General features: G+C 36.1%; 1 protein-coding gene across 2 annotated transcripts in view; it reads right to left on the bottom strand.

The window, feature by feature from the left end:
- The window catches only part of atp2c1 (ATPase secretory pathway Ca2+ transporting 1), a 37,842-nt gene that overhangs the window by 5,745 nt on the left and 10,621 nt on the right, over positions 1–21,476 (bottom strand). For both annotated transcript variants that reach the window (XM_058745857.1, XM_058745858.1), the window contains exons 3-22: positions 20,907–21,023; positions 17,512–17,601; positions 17,385–17,420; positions 17,102–17,163; positions 15,917–16,025; positions 15,312–15,467; positions 14,589–14,657; positions 14,423–14,498; positions 14,202–14,268; positions 12,634–12,758; positions 10,693–10,790; positions 9,156–9,251; positions 8,980–9,069; positions 7,760–7,864; positions 6,844–7,000; positions 4,625–4,795; positions 3,945–4,042; positions 3,624–3,674; positions 3,379–3,545; positions 3,203–3,271 (exon numbers count right to left, since the gene is read on the bottom strand). In XM_058745857.1, the coding sequence (XP_058601840.1) occupies positions 3,203–3,271; positions 3,379–3,545; positions 3,624–3,674; positions 3,945–4,042; positions 4,625–4,795; positions 6,844–7,000; positions 7,760–7,864; positions 8,980–9,069; positions 9,156–9,251; positions 10,693–10,790; positions 12,634–12,758; positions 14,202–14,268; positions 14,423–14,498; positions 14,589–14,657; positions 15,312–15,467; positions 15,917–16,025; positions 17,102–17,163; positions 17,385–17,420; positions 17,512–17,601; positions 20,907–21,023 (2,009 nt within the window). The remainder of the gene's footprint in view (positions 1–3,202; positions 3,272–3,378; positions 3,546–3,623; positions 3,675–3,944; positions 4,043–4,624; positions 4,796–6,843; positions 7,001–7,759; positions 7,865–8,979; positions 9,070–9,155; positions 9,252–10,692; positions 10,791–12,633; positions 12,759–14,201; positions 14,269–14,422; positions 14,499–14,588; positions 14,658–15,311; positions 15,468–15,916; positions 16,026–17,101; positions 17,164–17,384; positions 17,421–17,511; positions 17,602–20,906; positions 21,024–21,476) is intronic.

The following is a 21,476-nucleotide window of genomic DNA, read 5'->3' as shown; positions in this document are numbered from 1 at the left end:
AATTAAGTTGTCAAGAAATAATGATCTTATTTTATAGTTCTTGTTTCTTGATGCAGAAAAGCAAATCTGACCAACAGGAGTGTCACAGGGATTAAGAAAAGATGCAGTAACTGTTGAAGTGTACCTACAGTTTTTAAGAAGCATACACAAACCAGAAGGAATAGCTCCCATAACTACAGCGAATTCTTTTGGAGTTACAGGTATTTCGAAAGGAATTCTGAATACCTGAGCAAAAGACCTTGATTGTTAAACAACTGATGCATCAAAACCAAACCATTACTAAACCAATTATCATAATACAGAGATTTGTTCTTAAATAAAATGTTCTTATTGTTCCAAATAAAACACCTCTGTGGCGAAAAATTTGGTTTATAAATTAAAGCCCATGCTAGAAGAACCTGTCGATGAAAGTTGGAAAGTGTGATTGGGAGTTTCGATATATCATAATTACACATTAAAAGAAAAGGAAGACCACCAAACTGTGAAAAGATAAATTGAGGAAAAGCATTCCAAATAGAAGTTGGCTTAGATAGGTATTGCTTCAGCCAATTCATTTTAAATGTATTGTTAAGGGAATCGAAATCAATTAAATTCAAACCACCATTATTATAGGAGTTTAACATGACTGATTTTCTTATATAATGGGTTTTGTTTTTCCATAAAAATTATTAAGACATCATTAATTATTTTACATGTGGGCTTATCCACAAAAAGAGATTGAGCTGCGTACACCAAACGAGACAGATCTTCTGCCTTGATAAGCAGTGCTCTGCCTTTTAAAGAAAAATCTCTTTGTAACCAGCAATTGCATCTTCTTTGTGTTTTTGCGATAGTAGGTTTAAAATTGGCTGAGCACCTATGCTCATCTTTAGTTATTTGTATCCCAAGTAGGGGTGTTCGATATGACGATTTTTGATCGTGGACGATAAAAATGTCTCCACGATCTGCTTTTGAAGAAATATCGTAGTATCGTGCTACAGCGCACATTATATCAATTACAGTTCTGGCGCCGCTGTACAACACGACATACAGCGGTAGAGTTACTCTGACAGGACACTGCACTTATTTGCGATCGCAAAAGTACATTATTTGCATACAAGCCTTGCCGGTTAATTGTTTCATTCAAGCGCTGGTCTGACGTGCGCTTTTTCTGAGCGCATTCACCAGAAGCACGCGCGCTAAAAAGCCTGTCTAACAGCGCCTAATTAATGGACTAAGTTATCTTTTGCGCTAATACGGTCAAAACACACAAGGTTTACATATAGACTTAGTTGGTTATGTCTAAAATTAAAGTAAACGGATGAGAGAGAAACGGATGCGTGCCTGTATATTAGATGCGTTCAGGTCTTAAAGGGACAGCCGACTGTCATTAAAGGGATAGTTCACCCTAAAATTTAATTTCTGTCATTATTTACTCACTCACATGTTGTCCCAAACCTGTATTAAGTTCTTTCTTGTGCTGAACACAAAAGAAGATATTTTGAAGAATGTGGTTAACCAAACAGTTGCTGGTCCACATTGACTTTGATAGTAGGAAAAAAATCATATGTAAGTCACTGTGGACCAGCAGCTGTTTGGTTTTCCACTTTCTTCAAAATAGCAAAGAAAGAAATTCACTCAGGTTTAAAACTAATTTTGAGTAAATGATCGTATAAAAACCAAACACTTTGACAGAATTGACAGACAGATGACAGAATTGTTATTTTTGGGTGAACTATTCCTACTATGTTAATAAAACAACAAAACACAAAGAGAAAAATCACTCACTACTCTTGACTGAAAAACTTTAATACAGTTGCTTTAGGAATCAGTCTATATAGTGTTTTATTATTATATTTGTTCATTCACGCTAAATACACCTGTTGTACCTGAAAATAAATTACTGTTTGTTTTATTTGTATATTATGTGTAGTTATAATGTGTATCTTTGTTCTTATTTTTTTAATAAGAAAGATAAAATAAAGAAAGATTTTTATCTTCACCCACTTTGGTCTAAATATCTGCCTTTTTTTTTTTGTTACCTTAAAAGGCTGTCTTTATAATAGGGAAATTAGTTTGGCTGTAATGCTCAGATAACTTGCAAAATAGTAAAACCAACATGACAAAGAATCGTGATAAAATCGTGAATCGTGATATTTCAAAAAGAAAAAAAAATCATGATATGATATTTTTTCCATATCGCCCACCCCTAATCCTAAGGTATGTTAAACTATTTTTGACAGCAATACCCTCAATTGAGGCAACAGAGCAATTTTTAATTGACAGCAGTTCACATTTGTAATCCTGAAGCCTCAGAAAAAGGTCGGAGGACAGGGATTTGTGAAGAATCATACAAAAATAAAGCCATGTCATCTGCTAATTGGCTTATTATAATTTTATTGTTTCCAATTGTGATACCCTTTAAATGGCTACTATTTTAAGTCTAATAAATGTTAAAAATTGATGGCTCTCAATTATACTGTAATGTTGAATGGCTATGGTCAATAGTTAAATATTAGGAGGAAAAAGCTATTTCCTAGAGCATCAGTAGTATTGGTATCAGTGATACTGGCCTTGAGTCATAAAAAAAGATACCATTAAACATATTATAAAGACAGTATATTTCTAAATGTTTCCACATTAATTTGAAGATTGAATGTGAAATTATTGCAATATAAAAGTATATTTAAAAACTTTAAATGTTAGGTGGGATTAATCACGATTAATTTCAGAAAGAATGTGAATAACTAGTTATATATACACATTAAGTATATATATAAAAAATAAAAAATAAAATGTATCTTTTTTTATTCATCAAAATTCCCAAAAATATTAAGCAGCATAAAAGTTTTCTACATTGATAAGTAATTATTGAGCTGCAAATCAGCATATTAGAATGATTTCTGAAGGATCACATGACACAACTTGAAAGACTGGAGTAATGGCTGATGTAATTCAGCTTTGCCATTTGATATATATATCTCCATTTCACAAAAAATGTCACTAACGCCCTTCTGGTTCTCACCCCTCGAGAACAATAAAAAAAAAAAAAGAAGAAATTGAGGACACTAGATCCCTAGAAAAATCCATTTTAAGCTCATCTAAACTAAATCTTCAGAACAACTAAATACAGCACAACCCATCTGGCTTCACGTACACCACATATAAATGCAAAAAGAAAACCTTTTCATTTCTGAATCAAAATGAGAGCACGCCAACTTACGTGCTCAGCTGAAAGCGCACAAAGTTCTTAATGTTGTTGTATATCCCTTTCCCTTCTTCAATAGCAGACCTAGATTGAGAAACAAAGGCTTGAGGACGTGTAGACTCATCAGACGGCACATCAATAGTCCTCACAAGTCTGATAAAGCCAAAAAAGCCAAGAAAGTGTATGCTTACAAGATAGTTTGAAAGTCGTCGTCTACCAGGATCATGTCTGCTGCTTCTTTGCAGACATCAGTGCCAGTCTGACCCATTGCCACACCGATGTCTGCTGCCTTCAGAGCCACCGCATCATTGACACCGTCTCCCGTCATTGCGACAACAGCACCGATGTTCTGTAAGGACTGAAGCCAGAAAGAGCACTCTATGACATATTGTTATATGTGTTGTATGATCACAAACAATTTGTTTGGTGCACTCACCTTAACAATCTTTAACTTGTGTCTAGGGCTGGCTCTGTAGAATACCACTATCTGTAGAGACAAGTTACAAATTCATTTCATGGCACCAATTCCTACTCATAACAGCTCTACACATTAGCAGATACAACTGACTCAAGATTCAATTAATGCATGAATCTATTTAAAACTCTGTTTTTACAATACCTCAAAAAGTAAAGGTACTATAAACCTTGTTTGCCGACAAAACGCTTGTGAACTTGAAAACTATCCAAACCCCAACTGTGAGTCTTTTGGATGGCAGTGCAGAGAAGAAGCTTAGAGTGTATGAAAGTGTGTTTATACCCTGGGCACTAGCTGAGAGAGATGCTGGATGTCCATCTGGTCGACTTCTTCTCCAGACAGAGATTGAGAACCTTTGCTATAGAAGCCCAGTCGACCTGCTGTGGTCAAGAGAGGTAACAGAATAAATATGTTTGAGCAAATTAATTATTTATTTAAATATAAGTAGATTCAGAATGTTTAATGTCCAAACTAAAAAGTACAAATTTAAAGGAATATTTTTAATTTTATACATGATTCGAACCAGTGTTACTTTAATATCATTGAGATACTATTATAGTATGCATTAATATTTTAATATTTCCAATTTTCATTTTATTTTCAAAGATTTAGTCATTTTGCTGCTGTCGTTATAAAAAAATATGTCCATATAGTTTTTAATTTTTATTTAAGTTTTTGTTTTTAGTTCATCCAGAAATATTGCCTTGATAACTAGTTATTTTATATGATATGCTATGATATAGTAATATGATAACTATATTTTTATGTAAACAATAATAACCCTTATTCAAACTAAGTGGAAAGAATTTGTATTAGAAGTGATTCATTTTCATGAATCATTTGTTCCATTAATTGATTCAAAACTGTGATTCAACAACATGTTTACATTATTACACATAAAAGCCATTTGTAATGTATTATAAGGCTTTAGTAAAAGTGTCTAAGTGTCTAAAAAGTCATACCAATTGACTCTGCAGTCTCTTGTGAATCCCCTGTGATCATCTTCACTGCCACTCCAGAGCCGATCAGCGTCGCCACTGCCTCTTTCACTCCCGCTCTGGGAGGGTCGATGATGCCCACCAGCCCCAAGAAGGTAAGAGCGCCCATCTCAGATCCAGAAGCAAACGCCAGCACTGCCAGAGGACAGGACAACATCAGCTGCTGCCAAAATCTCAATATTATTACTGTGTCCTCCATGAAATGCCTTTAATTAAAGGAAACTAATAGAGAGGAACGTCAATATGTGAAAGCACTTCTTCTGCGTCCTCAGAGACAACTTTATCCAAACAAGCCAAATGACATGCAGACAGCTGTAAGCTGGGAAAGACTTGCCAGGGGCAACTGAGGAGGCACCATTAGAGCTGACAGAAAAACATTTGGGTGTCATTTCAAAGTTATGCGTGATTTGATCATGGCAAGAAAGCTGTTTGACATTAAGCCACAGTCTGGGAAACCAAATGAGCTGAGTGTTATGTATAGAACTTTTCAGAAATGCTCTTAAAAGTAGCATAAGCTGTAAGAGTCAGAAAATTCATAGCAAAAAAGTAGGACTTCAGAGATTTACATAAAGAATCTAGAAGTAAATTCAACAAAGTATATGCTACATTCTTAAGGACTGACAGGGGTAACACATAAGTGTCATGAAACTGCAGCAATGTCAACCCATAGTGCCACCCACAACTGCTGAATTAGATAATCGTGCACCTGTAAGGGTGATACAAGCCATTAATCCGTTTAGTACAAGAGAATTTGCTATAACTACCCCTTTGAAGGTTTAGATATGTAGTCCGTCAATTGTTCAAACGTATAATAGCTTCTGCTCCTATATAATAATGAGTTTCAATGTATTCATAATGTGAAGCAACAAAAAAAATTTGCTCAACTATAAATCACACTGCCCCAAATTCCACATATATCTGCAAAATGCTCATTATTTTACCAAAATAAGAGGGATTATACAAAATGCAAGTTATTTTTTATTCAGTGTATATTTCACTTAAAAGATGTTTAGATATAGTCCACAAGAGAAAATAATAGCTGAATTTATAAATATGAGCGGTTCAAAAGTTTACGCACACTTGATTCTTAATTCTGTGTTGTTATCTGGATGATCCACAGCTGTTTTTTGTTTTTTTTAGATAGTTGTTTATGAGATCCTTGTTTGTGTTGAACAGTTAAACTGCCTGCTGTTCTTCAGAAAAATCCTTCAGGTCCCACAAATTCTTTGGTTTTCCAGCATCTTTTGCATCTTGTGAGGACTTTGCATTTTGACTGTGTTATTTTGAGATCCATCTTTTCACACCGAGGGACTCATACACAACTATTACAAATGGTTCAAACGGTCAAATTATGCATTTAGAGCCAGGGGTGTAAACTGAACAGAATGAAGATGAGTACATTTTTCCTATTTTGCCTAAATATTATTATTTTTTTCATTTAGTAATGCCCTTCAGAAGCTACAGAAGATACTTACATGTTTCTCAGAAGACAAAGTAAGTTCAATTTACCCTGATGTTCAAATTTAAAAAGTTTTCAACTACAGGCACTTAATGCATCCCGTTTCCTTCTGGAGCATCAGTGAGCGTTTGAACTTTTTGTAATAGTTGCATGTATGTCCCTCAGTTGTCCTCAGTGTGAAAATATGGATCTCAAAATCATACAGTCATTGTTGGAAAGGGTTCAAATACACAAAAGATGCTGGAAAACCAAAGAATTTGTGGGTAAACTTTTGAATAGGGTCATTTTTATAAATTCAACTATTATTTTCTCTCGTGGACTATATGTAAATGTCTTTTATGTGAAATATCTTATTCAGGTCAGTACTAAACAAAAAAACAACATGCATTTTGTATGAACCCTCTTATTTTGGTAAAAAAATTTTTTTACATTTTGCAGACACTGTAATGTGTATGTAAAATTTTGACCACACCTGTATATAAAGAACAGGGCAATCTCAATGCAGAAAACTGGGTTTCTTGTCATCATACCACTCTACACATTATTTTCATTGCTGGAAAGTGAGTGATTTCCACCTCTGTCAACGTAATGCAGCCTTCCTGCAACTCCTAACTAGGTTAGGATACCTAGCTTTTAGGTAATATATAAGCGGAGACAATGTTTCAAGACTTTTGTTTCAACATCATCATGTATGACATTTATTAGAGAAATGAAAGTGCTGTACCTCTGAGACCTGCAGTGCCCATGTAGCTCTTCTGCTGCTGGTAGAGTTCTCTCTGCTGATGGGTCATAGGCAGAGTGACGCCTTTACTGTTGTAGGAAGTACAGAAGCGGATGACCTGCTCATAGGCGCCCTTCACAAAGAATATGGCAGGTTTGTCCTGTCATTTAAATCAGAAGTAAGGAAAGATAATTAGTTAATCCTTTGACTCTCAGCAAAACTTTACAGATTATTCTAACCAAGTACTGCCAAATACTAAACAAAAGGCCTATATTATTGATAAGTAAAAAGACCAGCTTTTTTTGGCCGACATTTAAGGGATAGGCCAATTTGAAATCAATGTCACCACAATAATTGACTGAAGCTCATTCAAATAATTACACAAGTCTTTGTGCACGGTCATACAGCCGAACCAATTGTTTATAGACCATGATTAGAATTTATGTCTAACTATCCATTACAAATTATTTCCAAGACATAACACAGAAAACATATCAGTGAACCCAGCAATGGGCTCTTCCTATGCAGCAGCCTGGTGTGTGCTTTTGTTTCCCAGTGGACTGAAAAACACTTGTGCACCCTGACACCCATAAACTGAAAGACACTAGACACTCAGATTGGATCTTAAGATTTCGAGAGAGCTCTTTGAGAGAGCTCAGTGTGAGCCTGAGAGTAGTAATAAATAGCCAGTCAAGAGAGAAAGCATTTGGGTGCTTTCTATCCATTTTAAGACAAGACATTTTTCATTTCACAGGGGTTCATTTGGTGCATGTGAATCAGTAAGATCAGCGATGTGAATGCGAATTTCAATGTGCACTATTGTGATGCTGCCAAGTAATTTTCAGCTCCAATTACAGTAACTTGCACCATCTACGCCTTCACATTTACAATGAGTTTTCTACTATGTGGTCCAGCTTACCTGCTGGGTGCGATGGACGACACGGACCGCCATCCACTTCTGCTCTGAGGAGAAGGGAATCTCTTCCAGACGCACAAACTCCTGCTGCAGCCCCTCCAAACCCATCTATAAAGAACAGAAAACATGTGGTCACATACTCGGCTCACTTGAATCCTTCAAAGAAAACTCTAATCTCAAAGAGACCTATCAGTTCTGGCTCAATGAAATAACTCTGATAAAACAGAGTGGATAGATACAAAATCAGCATATGAAGAAAGGAAATGTCAGATCAAGAAAAGCAAAGTCTTTTGTCGTGCCAAACCACAAGCCCCTGATGCACTCCAAGTGAAAAACAGAAGCAAGGATTGACAAAAATGAAAATGCTGTCATAATTTACTCAACCTTGCGTCATTCCAAACCTAAATGAGAGACTTTCTTTTTAGGAACATAAAATAAGATAGATGTTAGTAACCAAACTGTTTCTCTTCCAACTATGGACAAAAAATACAATGGAAGTCAATGGGAACCAAAACAGTTTGGTTACCAACATTCTTAAAAATATATTTTTTTGTGTTTCACAGAAAAACATCATACAAGTTTGGAATGACATGAAGGTGAGTAAATGATGACAGTATTTTCATTTTTGGGTGAACTATCCCTTTAAGCGGTGCCCAATAGAGCAAGTGACTATTCTGAAATGCTTTCGGGCTGGCCCTGTGCAATTCTGTGTAAAACACAGCAGTATTGTGGCAGTGAGTTTTGCACAGACAAGAACCACCCACATTTTCTTTAGAAAACATAAAAATCTAGTTCTTTTTCTCTTTAGATTTGCATGACATTTCTCTCAGTTTAATCCCCATGTATATGTCCCTGTGGAGAAAACAATGTTATTAGAGTACCAGACGTTAACGCAACCGGGACCCTCAGGGGAGATGCTGTTGCCACAGTAACCTGTTCTATGGGGTGTGAAAGCATGTCTGCTCATCTTAATTAGCACGAGCAAGCAGATCCGAACAGAGAGCAAACACTCTGTTTGCCAAAATGAGGTGACATAAGGTGACAGACAGTACCACGCAGACATCATTCCCACAGGCTGCTGCCTCTTGTTTGCACAGGTGGGCAGAGCCACCAGGCACGTTCAACCACATTGTTTGGATTTAGTTATGATACAGTGTTTGCATGTAGTATCACAAAAGAACAACAATTAGCAGCATACCATGCAGAGCAGCAACATACTGTACCTTCATAGCCAGGGCGATGAGGGCGCCTTCGGTAGGACGGCCCATCAGGGTGTTGCTCCTGATTACTGCATCATTGCACACGCTGCCAGCCTACGGGATTTCAGACACCAAAAGAAATGTCACACAATGATACCCGAACAGCTCTGCATTTCATCATAATCTCTGCTCAGACTCACCTCCACAATCTTGCTGATGGAGGTGTTGGAGAAGCCATGCACCACCTCTCCATCCATCAAAACCTCGCCGGAATTGTTGTACCCAACGCCAGTGACCTGTAAAAGAAGCCAAACCAGGTCAAGGAGTTCTTAACACCTTAAAGTCAACACGAAATGGCATTTAACTTAAGTGGTGAGATGTTTGTGAGCGAAACAGGATATAAATGTAGGATGATACTTTATTTTCTATAAGAAATTGATTGACTCATGAAATGTGGTCTATATACGGCAGGTATTTGGAGGTAAGGAGTTGAAAAATAAGATGGCTTGGTGATGTCAGCCAAAAGGGAAGCTCTTACCAAGGATGTTATTGCATTTTTAGGAAAGATTACAAACTTTAACATAAACAAGGCTCAAACACTGACGGTAGATGACTTTAGCAGTCTTTTGACAGAGCTCTGTTTGCAGCCCACAGGGATGTGAAATAAAAAAGCATGATGTAATAGACCTGGGAGAAGCGACCTAGTAAGTTTAAAAAGTGAGAGACTCAATCTACTCCTCAGCTGACTGCTTTGAAGATTTATTAGAGCAGGCCGATGGCACGGCAATGAATTCAGGTCTCCGCACTGATACCATCAGGCTTCTGAGACATTTCTCCTGTTCCTCAGAGAGAAACCCAGAGGCTTCTCTTCAAATCCACAGGACTCATGAAACATCATAGCTATTAACACTTAAGATGACGTATTTCTAATGTGGTGCAGGTGTCTTTTTGTCCTGATGTCTAGTTTAACATTTGTTTATATTTTTGAAAGAAGTCTCTTATGCTCACCCAGGCTGCATTAATTTAATCAAAAACACAGTAAATATGTAATGTTATGAAATATTATTACAAAATTAAAATAGTTGTTTTCTATCTTCTGTATTTTAAAATGTAATTCATTCCTGTGATGGCAAAGCAAAATTTTCAGCATCATTACTCCAGTCTTAAGCATCAAATGATCCTTGAGAAACCATTCTAATACGCTGATTTGCTGCTTGAGAAACATTTATTCCTATTATTATTTGTTCTTCTTATTACTATTATTATTGTCTTATTATCATTAAAAGCAGTTCTTTGGGATGTTTGGGAAAACAGATATATTTACTATCACTTTTGATCAATTTAATGCACCCTTGCTAAACAGACACCATCAGTGTTTGACCCTATGCTCATGTATCTGAATGGGGGCAAATCGATGCATTCAGGTTCCAAAGTGCAACAGAAAAATCATCCTAGAGTAGGAGCTGGCAGGAAGTACTAACTACCTGTTAGTGTTAATGCCAATAATTTAGAAATGCAGTGCTCAAAAAGCGTTTGGGTGTCCAGATACTTTGGTCATGTACACACTCAGGGAAAAAAAAGGTACAAAAGCTGTTACTAGGGTGGTAACCTTTCAAAAGGTACACAAAGGTACAAAAGTGTACCTTTTGAAAAGGTACTGCCACCGTGACAGCTTTTGTACCTGTATTTCTGGGAGTGTAGTGTATTTTATCCTCCTGAAAGTTTCAGGGCCCTTACCTCAGCGTGCTGTCCATCAGAGGTGAACAGGTGAGTGACTGTCATCTCATTTTTAGTGAGAGTGCCTGTCTTATCGGAGCAGATCACATTACAGCAGCCTAGGGAGGAGAGGAAGGTTAATACACACAACAAAGAGATTCTGATTTCCATTAAATCATTCATTCATATATGTCAAGAGAAAATGGAAATGTGGCCCAGTATTAAAAGCACCTACATAATGATATTTTCCCATATGAACACAAACAACATTTTTGTGGAGTTTTTTTGGAGTTTAAACTACTGATTTCATAACTTTTAGTTACATAAAATATAATTAAAAGTTTCAGTCCTTGATAGTGACTGATTGTCCTGGATACAAGAACTTTTCTACACTCTTTGCCCCTAAGCATTCTTGTATTACCATCTGGAATTAGTCAAACACAAAGCTACATTCAAATATTGTTTTGTAGATAAACTCCTCTGCACAAAACAATCCTAGTCGTGACCACGTTAACAATATACTGTAGCCACAAGGGTTTTATTCCTCTTGCTTGGAGAATGTTTTTTCATAATTAGTAAAGAGCCATTAAGTCCATCACATTTGAAAATGGTTCTAACCATAGCAATAAACATTTCTTAAAAATGTTTAAATATTACTGCCACCCACAAGAACATTTGGACCTGATTTAATGCGTCTACTCTGCATTAAATTAGCGCAAGTTCAGTGCGACTGTGGCTGGTCACTTGACTCTGTTGGCTGACTGATTCTCATATGACTCATTATGTAATGCTACTGAGGGGAGAAAGAACCAAAGTGACTTTTTTGTTCTCCTGTGAGCTGTCCAAGAGGAAGAAACTGCACAAGGTCTTTGTCTGAACATTAGACAAGAGGTACTTTGACAATAGATTACAAATCATCTATGGCATGCCCTTCTGTATTTAATTGATCAGTGTGTTTTGTGAACATTCATTCTTTCTGTTCTGATAGGGTATTTTTCATTTTATGAATGTAAATGTAGGATTTTATAAGACCTTTTTAAGAACAAGTAAACATAAGAAAACAATTTGACGTAACAATACTCAATTACCTGTTAATTTATTTTTCATTTTTTATTTTGCAAATGGCTTGAATGCTTGAATATCTATGCTCTCAACCACCAGAGCATAGAAATAACTTTTACTGTTGATCACACTGCAATAAAGTGATGAATTTTTGTCTTGTTTTCCAGCACAAATGTTTAAAGGTACTTAAATCAAGATACATTTACTTGAGAAGCAAAATCACATAAGATAACAAGTCTTGCTGATCACAATTAAGTGAGTTTATGATTAAATCATAATCTGCCAATGGGGTCAGAAAAATTAACTTCAATCAAAGGGAAAACAAGTTTTTATTCGCCACCGACAGTTTGACATGTTTCTTGTTTTAAAAATAAACTTACTTAATTTAGTTTAATTTTTCAGAAAACAACACTTCACGTGTTTAATTTGCATTTCAAGTAAATCTCTCTCAATTTAAAGAGGTTTAGATTTTTTTTAATTGGAAAACAAAAAAATATTGGGGAAGATATTCTTTTTTTTTTGCAGCGCATGCAACATTTAATGCCACCACTCTACAAATTTAAGACATTCTGCTCTGATTTAAGACCCGCAGAAATTCTGTAATTAGCACAGAAAAATAAAAATAATAAATACCTTCTAAATAGCTTTTAGAAAGAAAGTCATTTAGCATTTTACTAAAAACTCATTTTAGCCAAATTAGCCAGATAGCAATACAGGGAGGTTGTGTGCTATGCCCTTAAACTTGGATGAATAAACGTAGTTTTTGGCCACCACAGTGTAATTGAATTCATTAGAACACAAGAGACTAATGTAAACCCATGCAGTACAATGTAATATATAACTGGGTCACCACATGATGTTCAAAGCAAAGTCTGGGTCACGTAGAAATGTAGAACATACTCAGCGTCTCCACAATAGGCAGTTTCTTAACGATTGCCCGTTTCTTCACCATCCTCATCACTCCCAGTGCCAAAGTCACCGTCACTACTATGGGGAGGCCTTCTGGGATAGCTGCCACAGCCAGGCTGAAGAGAAGAGCAATGGTGTAAAACTTAAAAAGCCAAAATCTGCACTGCGTGTCATATCACATGCCTTACGGTAACATCCAGGAACGTGCAGAAAGGGGAGCTTTGGGGGCTCGAGCCCCTTCCCTTTTTCAAAATGATTCAAAAGTGTATATCTCAAGCCACTGTATATCGTTCTTTCAGTGAGTGCCTATGGGTCGACGGAAGGAAAAAATAAACCAAACAATATTTTAAACATTTTTCATCAATAATCAAAGCTAGTGTGTCGATTTAATTAAAAATCCATATATTATATATTTTAGAATAGGCTAAGGCGTTCAAATTTCATTGGACAATGTGAAGTGGAGCGGTTATTTTCCGTTCTTATTCATAAATTGGTAGAAAATGACATGCTTATTTGTAGAGCGATCTGGATCTGTGGTTTGTCTCATTTTATAGATCAAATTACATCGCTGAGAAAACAGATGACTACAAAAGCAATAATGGCAATCAGTAGGCTATTCAGTTCACTTATATTTATGTATGACATACACCGTTCACTATTTGATGAAACTATCATAGTTATATAAGCCCAAGTGTCCTATTATGTGAAGTGTAGTCTGGCGAAATGGTGACATGAAAGGACTTTAAATATTACCATTTTTTATATTTATGCAGCATTATGAATGTGCCTAATGCTCATCAAACCTGCATTTATTTGATCAAAAATACAGAAATAAACTGTAGCCTAATATTGTGAAATATTATTACAATTTAATAGAATGTTTTTTTTTTATTATTTGAATATACTTTTAATAAAATATAATTTATTTCCGGCGATTCAAATCTGAATTATCAGCATCATTACTCCATTCTTCAATGCACTGTCCTTCAGAAATCATTCTAATATGCGGATTTATTTTCAATGTTGGAAACAGTTGTGCTGCTTTATTTTTATTTATTGGAACCTGTGATACTTTTTTGGGGTTCACTAATAAATCAAAAGTTAAAAAGAACAGTATTTATTCAAAATAGAGATGTTTTCTAACAATATCAATCTTTACTATCACTGGTTCTATCAATTTAACAAATCCTTGCTGAATAAAAACTAATTGCTTTCCAAAAAAAAAAAAAGTACTGACCTCAAGCTTTTGAACAGTAGTGTATATTGTTACAAAAGTTATATTTTAAATAAAAAAATGCTATTCTTATTTAACTTTTTATTCATCAAAGAATCCTGAAAAAAGTATCACAGGGTTCCAACATTGCTAATAAATGCAGGCTTGATTACTATAAGTGACCTCTTGCAAAAATATAAAATAGAATTGCATCCAAACTTTTGACCTATAATTTTATTCCCCTCATATTGCCCCTTTTTACATTTGAGCCCCTGCCCCTGAGGAACTCTCTGCATGTCCCTGGTAACATCTGTCTCTGTGCTGGACTCACTGATTAAAGACATACCTGACACCTATGGTGAACATGTCTAGAATGTACTTCCCCTGAAGCCATCCAACCATCATGATCACCCCTGAAATTGGAAATATATTAGTGCTGTCACAGAGAACGAATACAGGATATGACAGAACAGAAATTAGGGTTTGCATTTTTAATGAGATGGTATGCATCACTAACTCATGAAAGTGCAATGAATGTTAATTGAACAATCTTAACAAGATGTCTACCGATTATCCCGAAGGAATAAAGGGAGAGCTGTTTTCCCAGCAAATCCATGCTTTTCTGTAATGGGGTTTTAGGAGCCTGTTTAAATAACAAAAAGAAAAAAAATAAATGTGAAGCAAAGATGTTTTTTTGTTTTTATGTCTATCTCTCTGGTTTATGCTTGATTACCTCCTCTGCTTGCATCATCTTAAAAACTTCACCAAATTCAGAATTTTCTCCAGTGCCTATGACAATGCCCTAAAATTTAAAAGCAAAATGATTAAAAATGTGTGCAAATATCATTTGTCTTATCCAAAGGAAAAAAAATTGAAATGTCTGAATCAGAATCTCGAATCACTTTTTATGAGAATTAATAAATTAATTAAATCACTAAATAAATACTATTTTAATATAATAAAATACATAATGCATCAATATTCAATTATTTTAGACGAAATTAAAAATAAAACAACAAATGAATTAAAAATCTCAGTGCTTGGACATCAGAAAAACAAACTGTGTGATTTGATGTTAAACTTCAGCACATTTCACAATTCACTAATAACTATGCACAAACATGTTTTAAAGGCGCCTTTTGTAAAATTTGCAATGGGATATTTTATTATTTTTGGTGGTACCTAGTGGTTCGATTCATCAAATTGCAATTACAAACATGTAATAGTACCTTGGCATTCCCACAGGCCACCAGTGAAATGTTACCTTATTTAAACATTTATCTAAAATACTTTCAAAAATCAGTTATACTAAAGAAAAACATAAAACAAACAAGCAAGCAGTGGGGAATATGTACAATTCTATGAATGAAGGCAGTTTGAAGTACGAGTTCTCTAAGGAATACTGTGGGTGGTAGACTGGGGTGCAGGACTAGTGAAGTATAAGATGTAACTGTACCTTGGCCTTCCCACAGCGGACAAGAGTACCCATAAAGGCAATATTACTGCGGGATGTAATATCGCCATTGGTGGCAGCCGGCTGAGGGGAAGAGGTCTTGGTGGAGGGGGTGGTCTCTCCTGTCAAACTGGACTCGTCAACTGACAGATCCATCGCCTGCAGGGCAGTGAAGGGTCAGCTTCACTAACAGGCCATTAGAACGTTGCAGCTATTTCAGGCACAAGCATTTCTACCACTAACTGCCATTCCATTGTGCAATCTGGTAAATCTTCAAGCACATATTGTTCTAGGATATTTTTGACTGCAACAGTGTAATAGTAACAGTTCACATGTATATAATTTTTTACTTAAGTCCAACTCTGGAGACTTCTAATAACACCCAAACATACCTTTGTTTTGGACATTCAGTTACAGTGAATATTCTGAATTAAGTCTTGGCTTATGGCATTAGTAAGGTTAATGGTTTTACATGAAGCTTACATAATCAGAATATGACCAAATGATCAAGAATATTGTTGTGCATATAAATGCAGTCACTGTGTGCATAGAAGAGAAGGAGAAATCAAAAAGGAGAGATGTTACTATGTCTCTATATCCATTCACACCTCGAACAGGCGCAGGTCGGCTGGGACTCTCTCTCCGACTGACAGACAGACGGTGTCCCCCGGAACAAGCTCTCGTGCCAGAAGGTGCTCCAGACGTCCTTCTCGAACACTAGAGCATAGGGAGAATTAGGGAGAGTTGGAAACAGAGATACTGCTTGTTTAACAGTTTGAAATTAGGCCAGTGAGGTTGTGCGGACAGACCTTGAGATTCGTGCCCTGGGGGCTAGACAGAGGTCATATAGTTTTGCTAATGTACCTCCAACAGTCTTGGAAATAAAAAACACTTGTTGCGGGCAGAAAAAGCAGGATAACACATGGTGGTGCACGCTGAGGTTGTTCTACAGATGTCTGGGAACAGGGCTCAAGGCTGTGGCACGGCCCAGTTTTGAAGTGCAAATAAGAGACTTTGTGTGTTTGAAGTGGAAATTACACCTCTCATTCTCACTCTCCATATGTTGTCTGAAAGGCTGCCTTTTATGCATTTGGTGGGTGTAAAGCTCTGGAAAATACACCTAAGACATCAAGACCTCACACCCACAGCCCTGACATCTTTTATCATTAATGTGGTTAAGTAAGGAAGGAAGGAAGGCTTCCTCATCTATTTAAGGCAAGATCCAGGTTAATATAATTATAGATAATATAACTAAAAATCTATATGATGTTTAAGATTAATTTTTTAATAAACACTGAGGATTTCAGTGGAATAAAACCGTTTTCTCAGAAGATTATATCACAGTCCAATAAAATGAGTTTTACAGACGGTGACACTGGCATAAGGCACATATGATGGGATCTTCATGTGATGATAAAGATGTTTGCGTCACTAAATGTATGTGTGTATTAACCACCATCAAAAATAAATTAATTTTTGTTCCATAAACGATTTCAATGGAACATACACTATTGTTGAAAAATTGGTGTTTTTAAGCAAATAAATACAACTTTAATGAGCACAAGAGACTTTCTTTAAAAACATTTTTAAAAACTTAAAAAAAAAAAACTTACTGACCACAAAATTTGAGTAGTAGTACATGTATTTTTCTAAAGGTAGGATTGTGTTTTTGTAATTTATTTGTTAAGCCAGATACAATTATAATAGCCATTTGTTTTTGACATAGAAATCTATTAAAGCTTTCAGACCTGTGGAAGGAAAATCACTTTTTGAGTTTTGTAAATAATGCTCACCAATGGCATTCTGGAGGCACAAGTTTCCCCAGCTCCTCCAGGGATTTTTCTGAGCGGTATTCCTAAAATGAAGCCGAGCAGAGTTGACAGTAAATGTCCACTGCACTTACATTCTCACTACACCTCATTAATCTATGAGACTTCAAGTTTTCCCAAAAACCTTTAAGTTCCCCAAAAGTATTTAGACAATTGCATCCGTTGTAAGGTCTATCACTTCACATAAGCGCTGTCACATCAAATAACGTCACATGAGGTTAATGTCATCAATGTATGTTGGATTTACCTGTACAAAGGCAACTGTAACAACTATAATAATGGCCTGCAAAGAGAATGATAGACGAGTGTTAAAAGACCAATCCAGTACTTCAAGGAAATCAAACGTCTGAAAAGGGGAGTGAGCAGGAACTTACCACGGTGATACTGACGGCATCATCAAACTGACGCATCAACACACTGATGACAGCGGATGCCAGCAGCAACAGGATGAGCGGGTCTTTAAACTGGAGACCAAAAGAGAGAGAAGATAATTCAGAGACTGCATAGGGATGCAATACTTCTCAGAATTCATTGTGTCCCACATCTCAAGGTGAAGGTCTGTGTTTATCTGCCTCAGGACATGACGGCAACAAGTATTGAACTCCGTCTCATATAGTCTGCTTTTTCAGATACCGCAGACACACACGTGTCTTTACAAATGGCAAGAAACCAAAGCCCAAACTGATTTACAATATTGGTCTTCTACGCTTTTGGACTAAGAAGTAGTCAATATAGAAGGAATGAAATTTCATACACAACATGACCAGCTAATTTTTGCTTTACAGACAAAAATAGTTCAGTTTACTAGCAAAAATGCCATTTTCTATTTGTTGCAGCAAATCACTTAGCTTAAACATTTCTGTGAATCAGTTCTATCAATGATTTAACAATGTGTTTGTGTTGCCACACACAAAAAAGAAACAATTAGTCTATTAAAAAAGGAAAAAAAGTTACAATTCTTTTTTGCTTATTTAAATGTTAAATCTCTTTAAACTAGATTTTGAGTCTCAGATTTGCAACAGTGGTCTCAGACTTTTGGAATTCACTGTATGCGGGTAAACATTACTATGTTTATACTTTATTTAAAAAAACTTGACTCTCTAACACCAACACTTTATATTCTTTTATATTCTATTTTTCTTTCTTTCTTTTTATATATACACATACATATATATATATATATATATATATACACACACACACAGTATATAAAACTTGACCCTCTAACACTAGCTCTATTCTATTTTGATTCGATTTACTTTTTATTCATGTAAGTGCCTTGTCACAGCACTTACATATTGTTGCTCTTTTGTTTGTTTGATTGCTTCAATTGTCCTCAGTTGTAAGTTATTTTGGATAAAAGCCTCTTTTAAGTGATTAAATGTAATGTAAATGTATGTATATATATAGTAACATGTATATAAAGCATGTAGTATAATTTTTTTAGCTACATCACCCACCATATGAGAGGCAAAAAACGTCAACGATAGACAAGGTCTAAAAATACATTAGTTTCGAATCTGCAAAAAACTATTTCATATTCGACTTTCAACATTAAATGGAATGCTTGCGGTGGAGTGACACCGTTTAGACAGGAAATTTAGTCACGCATGTAATTTGGCTTATTTCAAAGTCCCCAAGGTTACCTGATAACCAATGGTACCAGAAATTGCTAATGACACTGGTTAAGCGCTAGAAAGTGAAGATTAAAAGATGGGAGTGTGGGTTACTTTCTTTGATTGGCCACATACAGAGAATGCAGAGCTTTAATCTACGGCAGGATCTGACACCCGCGGATCGCCACGTTTGCATAACCGGCAATTAACAGCACCACACAAGATGAGCTCATCATTTCCTTTGAGCGAGCAATATAGCAGCCTTTTGAAAACCAAACCACGAATGCACAGTTACAGGCAGGATACACATAGCATAGGAAGGCAAAACAAACAGGGTTTGACTTTGCTGTGCTAAAAGAGCTCTGACTTTCTCTCACGTCTTCTGTGACACATCCGGATTTACGCCATGGCTTTGTGCTTAGGGCTGGTTGTGCTGTGATAAAAATATCGTTGAGAATTTGAATAAATCTGGAGAAAAAAGAAGTAGGGGAGATTATTTTAAAGCGGCGCTGGTGGTCGCGCATGACAAAAAAAAAAAGGTCTGATATGTTCTGGTCTGTGAAGCTTGGGTGTTAAACGGGGAGGGTGCCTGAAAGCGAGACAGAAGGTGGGGGGGGGAACAAAACAGAAAAGAGAGAGACAGAGGGAGGTCGGCACATCCCAAAGCAAAAAGAGAATATGAAGTGACAGATTAAAGGCATGACAGTTTGTTGCTTTTAAAGCGACTCTCTGAAACGCAGTGATTGCTCAGACAGCCTTGTTCACAGACTTGGACGCTTTTTACTCGCCCAGAAAACAAGTCTTTTCTACTCTGAACAGCAGAGGTAAGACAAAGGTGAAACTGGCAACTGAGCTGTGGCTGCATGAGAAAATTAGTGTAATCACAGGTGTTAAATAAGACGGGAAGAAGCCTTTGTAATTGCCGTGAAAAAAAGATTAGCCGTAATGAGAAGAAAAGGCCAATCCATCCTTACACAGAGTAATTATCAGCATTAACCACCCAGTCGCACTGAGCGTTGAGACATGACATGTTTGTGCTACAAATTTACCCTTGTTATGACTTACAGCCAGAAATTTTTTACACAAGCCTTGCAGTTTTAGAGATATGGGAATGCATAGCAACAAAGTGTGCCACCTCTGAAGAGGGCCCAGGTGAATGTGGGGGGAAAAAAACAATTCCTTCCAGTTATATTACTATATTTAGCCAATCAGCACAATCCTCCTGACCAAGGTGGAATGAAATTTTTCACAGAGGACAGCGACCTGTCATTGCTACATTGGAAGACAGAATTGGATGAACTGGGTCGTTTTACAGCTTTAAGGCATAATAAAAAAAAATTAAATAAAAAAAAAAGTGTTATTTTTGCCACAAGACTTTAAATTGAAACAATGCAATGTTACGCTTACGGACCCCTTCAAATCATGTGTGAAAATTCAGTGTTTTTTTTTTTTTTTTTACAGAGTGTAGGTCAATAACATTTGTAGGAAACTCACAAGAATAACAGGGCTGGCTAGAAATATTGTTGTTGTTGTTTTTTTTAATAAATCACAATCCTCATTTAAGAAATCTTGATATTGATTCTGAATCTACAACTCTACAAGAAAATAAGTCATAATTTACATGAGTTTGCAGTCTTAACTGAATGAGGTGAAATGGCAATATAACACCAAAATCCACAAAATAATGCGAAGAAAATATTTCTTTGTATTGAGGTTCCCTCAAAGGTTGCACGCAAAAAAATACAGCATGACCATTGAAGTCTGATTCACAAGCAAATTATTATTGTGAACCAGTAAATTTCAGTGAATCAAAAACATACAGCACAAACTGTGTAGTTCACTTCACAAACAAATGACGTATGAACCATCATTCAAAAAAGAATGAATGACTAAAATTTCAATGATTTTTATATTACTGATTCCAATTAATTTTTTTATATAATTGTATTACTAGCTGATTACTTGAATAATTAAGTAATGCTTAGAGTTGATAAATTATTTAATTTGATTGTGTCCATTGTGTTAGTTCTTTGCTGTGTTACCAAAAATGTTAAAATTTTACTTAAATTGCCTGAAATTCTGGAATTAGCAAACTAAGGATCAATGGGTTTTTTTTTTTTTTTTGGCTTTTGTTACATTTTCTGTCAACCAACCTGAGAGAGATATTTTTTCCAGAGTGGTTCATCTTCACTAATGTCAAACTCATTCCATCCATGGTAGACGCGACGTCGTGTAACCTCCTCCTGGGTGAGACCGAACTGCAGGTCAGCCTAACAAAGAGAATGACCAAGAGAATTAAGAAAAAAAAAACGCTTTCCCAAAATAACACTCATCAGATGTGTAACCATGACAACTGACATTAACTACTAACAAATAAGAATGCTGGAGCCATGGAAACAACTAATAAAGCCAGTGTCCTGGAACTTGAGCCTTGGTACGTCTACTGTTAGATAATTGTCACCAACAATGCATTTCTGCTCCCTGCGTGAAGAAAGACCTTGATACCAGAGCACTGTATCGTGTAGGAGGGAGAGAGCATAAAAAACTTGATCGTTGTATCTACAGACCTGCTGTCTGAGCAATATTAGGAATCGTACCGAGTACAACCAAATCTCACCACTTTGTATCACTTTACAACAAACTGGGAAGCCACAAGGTCTCCTTTGCTTTCCATGTTCAGTTTACACTCAAAAAACATGGCAGCTTCTGAGGGTACACAAATG

The sequence above is a fragment of the Onychostoma macrolepis genome, chromosome 16 (genome assembly GCF_012432095.1).
Source record: "Onychostoma macrolepis isolate SWU-2019 chromosome 16, ASM1243209v1, whole genome shotgun sequence".
NCBI lineage: Eukaryota > Metazoa > Chordata > Actinopteri > Cypriniformes > Cyprinidae > Onychostoma > Onychostoma macrolepis.
Note: the sequence above shows the minus strand (reverse complement) of the source record. Positions and strands in the feature narration are given on the sequence as shown.